Below are 6,780 nucleotides of genomic sequence, written 5' to 3' on the forward strand. Positions count from 1 at the left end.
CATTGTAAGCCCGGTTCGGCTCGGTTGGCGGTTCGGCTGAGGACAGGGCTGGATCAAGCGTCCAAGAGGTTTCTCGTCATTGTCGTCGTGCTCGGAAGAGTGGGCGTAGGAGAATTGGAGGTGGAGCCGAACGAGGGCGGGGGAAGATCTCTAGATTTCTCCTAGGACAACCTGGAGGAGATAGCAAGGCTGATGCCCACGTCAGACCACCATGGAGCACAAGCGCAAGCGCCTCTCGTACGCGTGCAACTACTGCCGCCAGAGGAAGACACGATGCGATGAGGGCCAGCCATCGTGCCGCAACTGCCAGGTCGCCGGGGTGCAGTGCATCACCACCGACAAGCGTCGTGCAGGGCAAATCGTTACCAACCGACGACGGGCCAGTACCAGTGCCAGTGCCAGTGCCAGTGCCAGTGCAGTGGCTACCCCCGTGGAGAATCAGAATCCGGCCATCAGAACACCCGCGTCTCTACCCCAGACATCTCCGCTGCCTGCAGCCAGTCCAGGTCCAGGTCTGCGGCTGCCCACGCAATGCTGGGACCGCTCGGGTTGGCGCAGTGGGCGGCTGCCAATGATGCCTCCGTTCCTTGGGGGGCGCATGTTCGAGATCATGACCGAGTGGCTGGATCTGGCCTTCTATCGGTTACGGATTCCTGCCCCGTATCCTCCAGATGCCTCAGCGCAGCCAGGCCCGTCGGTGTCGGTGTCTGTCTCTGTACCGCACTCTCCGCCAGCTCTGCCGTCGGGCCACGAAATGCGGGAGCTGGGACGGACGTTCTTGCAGACTGTCTGCTGTATCTTTCCCTTTCTGAGCGACGACGAGGTGTATGACCTTTGTGGTTCGGATGCAGCAAGGACATTCTCTGAACAGGCACTGGCCTACTTGATCGCAACAACCGCATTCATGGAGGGGGACACGCAGCCAGCACCTGCAGCCTATGTCAGCTATTGCAACACACTCTTCGGGCACATGGTAGCAGAGCGAAGCCTGCAGTCCGTGCAAGCCATCTTGCTTTTAGCCATTGTCCTACGGAGCTGTGACAACATCGCCTGGGCATGGGACGTTCTCTGCCTTGGCGTATCAATAGCACAGTCAATCGGTATCAATCAAAATCAGTTGTCAGAATCCCATCGCTCGACATGGTGGTGCCTGTACATATTCGAAAAGATCCTCGCATTCGAGAGCGGACGCGCCTCGATGATATGGGATCGTGAACTATCGTGCCTCGTCCCAGTAAATGATGAGGACCCCAGGAAAAGGTACAAGCACGCGTGTATTAGCCTCGCCAACATGGTGCATGAGCTGCAGGACCGGGCAGCGGGTGCATGGCGAAGGGAGGAGTGGCTGCCGCAGACAGTCGATGAAGCCATCGAAGAGAAGATCCGTACTGGAGGCGAGCTGGCCATCCTGCTCGAAGACTGGTGGGAATCTCTACCGGCTGAATACCGCACTGGATCGTTCTCTCAGCAGTCGGCATTTCTATCGTTCTACTATCACTATGCGTGAGTACTGCGGCTTCACTACTGGATAGGTGCCCCGCTGATGAACCCAATAAGACTCATCCTCCTCAATCGAAGCGTCCTGTTGATTGAGACCTCGGAGATCCGCGAGGTCATCGACCGATACGCCTCTGGCAAGCCATGGCAGCATCGTCTTGCCAACGGGGCAGGGGTCTGCGTCGAGGCGGCCAGGGATATGATCAAGCTGACTGTCGCGATGGTGGACTCGGGACAGCCGACGTATCTGACGGCGTTGAATTCACCACTCGTGGCAGTCTATGCCTTGGCCGTGCATGTCCTTAGGGAAAGACACTCTCTACTCATCCGCTCTGATTTCGAGGTACGCCTTCTCTTTTCCTTTCTGGGCTATCAATCTAATATGACTAGCTCATGAAAGCTGCCATTAAAGTTATATCACATCATTATCGCCGGCTTGATGATACTCAGCGGGTGGGCGAGGTTCTGTCTTCCCTGGAAACATACATAGCAGAATGCTTAGATGGAGATGTCCCACCAGCATTCGGCAGGAGTAAAAGCGCAGAAAGCTCGCCCTGGAGTGATCGAAATCTACAACTAGCCTGGGACCCATCAGCCCTCGACTGGGCTGGCTGGGACTGGAACGACCTGAGCCATCTGCTTGAGAACAGTGAGTAGAGCATAGTATAGTATATAGGTACCTAGGGATCCAGATCCAATCTAAACAAACGGTAGCACCAAATGGCTATCGTACTCTCCACCAACATGGACCCAATGCCGCCCCTTATTCCGGACATGGTCCGAGGTCCCAAAGTTCGAGATCCCCTGGTAATGCCCGGCAATGCGCAGCTGCAAGCTCTCGCCGGCTTCGTACTCGATTCCCATGGCCCACATGCCGATTTCCAGGCGGACGACCGTGCCAGGCGGGATCTTCTCCTCGCGCTCGTGCGGGTGAAAGGGCCAGTTGGGGTGCATGGATTTGCGCTCGTTAATGGCACGGTGCGAGGCTCGCAAGATGCCAGTTGGGCCTTGGTACAGGATGACCTCTGTGCGTTTGTCTGGTGGGATCTGGGCGATCGATGAGACGGGGAGGCCCTTCCAGGGTATGTTGAGATTTAGCATCAGTTCGCCGGACGCGGACAGTTTGCTTAGGACGAGGAAAACGTCCATGTCGTCGTGCTCGTTGCAGTGCATGTACAGCACGGCCTTGGGGATGCCTACCAGCTGTGTGCGTTCCCTGAATGTGTAGGTGAACTTGGCCATGCCGGAGGGGTCCTCGGAGTTGTAGGACACACTACCTGATGAAGACGAGGCGCTATCCAGAAGTAACCCACCATTTGCGTCTAGATATGCCTTTCGATAGACAGTTCGCGGCAGAGGAAAGTCCGGCTCGACGATGTTGGCCAACGGACTGCTCTCCCCGTACTTTAGCACTGCCATCCGGACGCGCGGCGTAGCCTCCCAGCCATTCTCAATCCCCTTCAGATACCGGTCAAAGAAGCTCAGCAGCTCCGTGGTGGCCTCTGGATTCCCCCACATATCGAACCACTCCTGGTAGGGATGCCAGCGCAGCCACTTCTGCTCCGACTGCACCTCCAGCCAGCCCCGGATCGCGCCCATCCCGTGCATTGTGTTCGTCCACGTCCCAGTGATGTACGTGGGGATCGTGATCTTCTTCATGTCGGGCCTCTTGTCGTCCCACCAGTCGCACGCGAGCGGGTGGTGCTGGTACATCTCCCGAAAGCTTTCCATACCGTTCCGCCCGCGCAGCATGTACTTCACAATAAGTCGGTCGAACAAGTCGCCCCCGTAGATGCCCCCGCGCGCAAACTGCTCGCGGTATAAGTCGCCACAGCCTTCCCAGGGCGCAATGGCCTTTAGTGACGGAGGCTGCAGCACCGCAATGAACCACTGAATGATAGCCAGATGGGAATTCCCAGCGAGACCAACACTACCGCTGCACCACTCTTGACGTGCAACCCATTCAATCACGTCGTACCCGTCTTCAGCCTCTTGCGTGCCCATGATAGCCATGGCTCCTTCCGAGTCGAACGCGCCGCGAGAGTCAACATTGACAATTGCGTATCCGTGCTGGACGAACTCGGCTGGATCAGGTGCCTCGAATTTCTCTAGCCCGCTGAGTGTTCCATCGGGGATACCGAGATTCCAAGGTGTCATTAGACGCAGCGAGTCGATGCCGTTGAACTTCTTGCCAAAGGGACTCCAGCAGATGATTGCGGGGACTGGATCAGATGAATCAGAATGGGGACGGTAGATGTCAGCGTACAGGGTGCATCCGTCGCGCACAACAATGGCCACGTCATGGTCGACCTGAATGGCGCAGGGAAGGGCTCGTCTGCCGGGTGCGGTTCTGTGGCCTTGAGGAAGGGTCTCAGAATGGGGGTTGAAGCCCTGATAGCCCCCGTGCCCTATCTCTGGGGCTTTGAGATCCTCGAGGGGGGGTTCGACTTTGAAATGTACTGGCATTTTGTCTCTCTATCTATTCTATGTCAGCAAATATCTTCCTGTCCATTCTGGAGGTTTTTTTATTATTATTATAAATGAGTTGCCCACCGGCTCGGCTGGCGGTTGGGGTCGGTTCGGGTCCCGGCTCCACGGGGTGTCCCGATTAGCATCCCCATGGGGAATGGGATTATCATCAAACCTGGGAATCGAGCGTAGTGTGGGGAGCAGACATTTAAGGACCCCGGTCACTGCCTCAACACCCTATCCACACCATCCACGCTATGGACAAAACCGAGGTCATCCACGAAGAGGTCATTCCCAAGCACCTGCAGCTCCACGGAGCCCCCGGTGACATCGAGCTCCTCCGAGGGGGCGACACAATCCTGATCCCAGCCCCGTCACCGGATCCCAAAGGTTAGGCCCGTCTCCAATCAATATGCACTATCCCCGAGATAAACGTTTGTGGCTGACCTCCAGACCCTCTCCGCCTCCCCCGCTGGCGCAAATGGATCCTGCTCGTCCTCGTCTCGGCATACAGCTGCACCTCCGTCGTGCTCTGCTCCGGCATGGGCCCCATCTTCTCCGTAATCCAGGCCCAATACCCGGGGCAAGAGGAGCGCGCAAATGACCTGCTCACGTACCCGACTCTGTTCATGGGCATAGGGAACCTGATCAGCATGCCGTTTGCCCTCAGTGTCGGGCGTCGACCGGTGTTCCTTGCGTCCATGGTCCTTCTCGTGGCGACGGGGGTATGGTGTGCCTGTTCGCAGAGTCTTGGGAGCCATATTGCCGCTCGCAACGTCATGTCCCTGGCTGCCGGTCAGAGTGAGGCCCTCTCCCCGGCGATCATCCAGGAGATTCACTTCCTGCATGAGCGGGGCCGAAAATTGGCGTGGTTCATCTTCATCCAGAATGTTGTAGCCGGGGTATTCTTCGTTGTCTCGACGTATATGGTCTCGGCGTGGGGATGGCGCTGGTGGTACGGCTTTTTCACCATCATGAATGCCGTTGTCTTTCTGTTCTCGGCGGTCTTTGTGTCCGAGTCGCGCTTTGCGCGGTCTGCTGAGGAGATGAGGGGTGAGCCTTCTTCAGTTCTCCCAGACACAGACACAGACCAATACACACCCCGAACATGGCGGCACGACCTGTCTCTCTGCGTCGTCAAACCTCGCTGGACCAACATACCCATTTTCTACAAGCACGTCCTGCAGGGCCTCTGCATCCCCATCACCCTCTGGCTGCTCCTTCTCAACGGCGCCTTCCTGGGCGTGTACGTTTTCCAGTCCGCCACCTTCTCGACGATCCTCCTCGCCCCGCCATACAGCTTCGCATTTACGTCTCTCGGCTCCGTCCAGGCCGGCCAAATCGTCAGCTGCATCATCTTCCTCCCGCTCCTCGGCTACGGCAGCGATCTGACGATCCGCGCATTCACTCGCCGCAATCGAGGCCTGTACAGGCCTGAGTTTCGCCTACCGGTGATTGCCATTCCAGCTATCGTAGGCGTAATCTGTGGCATCATCTACGGACAGGCAGGGTCGGACCCAGAGCGCTGGAACGTGAGCGCCATTGTGGTCGGGTATAACGCGAGCTTCTTCGCGTTCCTTGGCGCAAATATTGTGGGCATCACCTATGCGGTTGATAGCTTTCCGTTGCGCGCTGAGCCGTTCCTCGTTGTTGTCTGTGCTGGGCGTGGAATTATCTCGTTTGGCTTGAGTTATGCGACTTTGCCGGCTGTCAGGAGCATTGGGTATGATATGACTATGGTGGTGGAGATGGTCATCTGTGCTGTACTGGCGTTGGGTGCTGTCCCGATGTTCTTTTTGGGGCCGAGAATTCGGGCGTTGGTCAGGGGGTGGGTGGGCGAGTGAGCGTGATGTGTACTCATTTCAAATAGTAGTGAATCGTTTAATGCCGGGTATGGGGTCATCACTGTCCCATATGTCTGGTCTGGATATTATGTACATCAAACGGTCTGATCCTCGTTCTAGCCTCTTAGGGGCTCTCCACCCCCAATCTATCCCCAAGATCATGCCCGTTACAACTCCCTTGATAGCAAAAAATATTCATTATAGTCCTTAAGATACCAAGCATCAGCAGCAGTGCCGTCGACTATACATCAAACGCCGGCGTGTCCGACAACTTGCCCAGCTGCACCGCGTCATTGGTATATACACCCTACGCGTATCTGTCAGGTCTTCCCGTGTTGAGACTGTTACAAAGTCAAAGAAGGACTCACCCCATGGAAATATTAACGACTCAAGAAACAGGCTGCGTTCCTTCACACCCCGACTAACCTTTCCCGTATATATATATATTATCGAGATTGCCAGAACCCAGCAGGACATGCCAAATTCCAATGCTATTAAACCAGAGAATTGACTGACGGCTTTAATATGGAAGGTATACTGAGTATATCGATTTTCATATTGTTAAGAAGTGTCTTGATTATAAAAGTCTCTATAATATGGGTCTCAACCATGTTGACACGCGATGTTGGCTATCGTACTGAAGCGAATGGAAATGGAGCGATACTGCTTCGCCTAGACTAACGGGTACTGAAGTGGAATATAACTCAAAGTGGTAATAGCTCTCTCCTGAACTGAGGATTTGATGATGATGCTAAAAACAATGGAGCCGTGGTGGAGGGAGGCAGTTGTGGGAAGTGATGGATGTGTCTCATTGGGTGGCCGATAGACCGCCTATCTAACGTAATCCACGGGCGAACCGCGCTTACGGGCGAACCGCGCCTTTTCTGCCACTTCCCCATGTCAACATCTTCAACGCGTTACCTCTTTACCAATTCTCTATAAAATGCCTCTATCTAAAGAATCCCGCATG

At 55.6% G+C, this 6,780-nt stretch overlaps 3 protein-coding genes across 3 annotated transcripts; 2 read left to right on the plus strand and 1 right to left on the minus strand.

Annotated features, from left to right (window-relative positions):
* Positions 1-610: 610 nt before the first annotated feature.
* Positions 611-2,154, plus strand: BDV17DRAFT_285242 (fungal specific transcription factor domain-containing protein; the record flags this gene model as incomplete). The annotated part of the gene is made up of 3 exons (XM_073760672.1): positions 611-1,503; positions 1,558-1,840; positions 1,888-2,154. 3 exons carry the CDS (start codon positions 611-613, stop codon positions 2,152-2,154), a joined length of 1,443 nt encoding a protein of 480 aa, XP_073610554.1.
* Positions 2,155-2,196: 42 nt separating this feature from the next.
* BDV17DRAFT_296136 (CocE/NonD family hydrolase) lies at positions 2,197-3,963 on the minus strand (the record flags this gene model as incomplete). The annotated part of the gene is made up of 1 exon (XM_073763227.1): positions 2,197-3,963. The coding sequence occupies one exon, from the start codon at positions 3,961-3,963 to the stop codon at positions 2,197-2,199; it is 1,767 nt and encodes a 588-aa protein (XP_073610555.1).
* Positions 3,964-4,223: 260 nt separating this feature from the next.
* On the plus strand, positions 4,224-5,810 carry BDV17DRAFT_296137 (major facilitator superfamily domain-containing protein; the record flags this gene model as incomplete). Its single annotated transcript, XM_073763228.1, has 2 exons — positions 4,224-4,356; positions 4,420-5,810. The coding sequence occupies 2 exons, from the start codon at positions 4,224-4,226 to the stop codon at positions 5,808-5,810; spliced, it is 1,524 nt and encodes a 507-aa protein (XP_073610556.1).
* Positions 5,811-6,780: the final 970 nt, after the last annotated feature.

The sequence above is a fragment of the Aspergillus undulatus genome (assembly GCF_047715775.1).
Source record: "Aspergillus undulatus strain CBS 261.88 unplaced genomic scaffold BDV17scaffold_83, whole genome shotgun sequence".
NCBI classification, from domain to species: Eukaryota; Fungi; Ascomycota; class Eurotiomycetes; order Eurotiales; family Aspergillaceae; genus Aspergillus; species Aspergillus undulatus.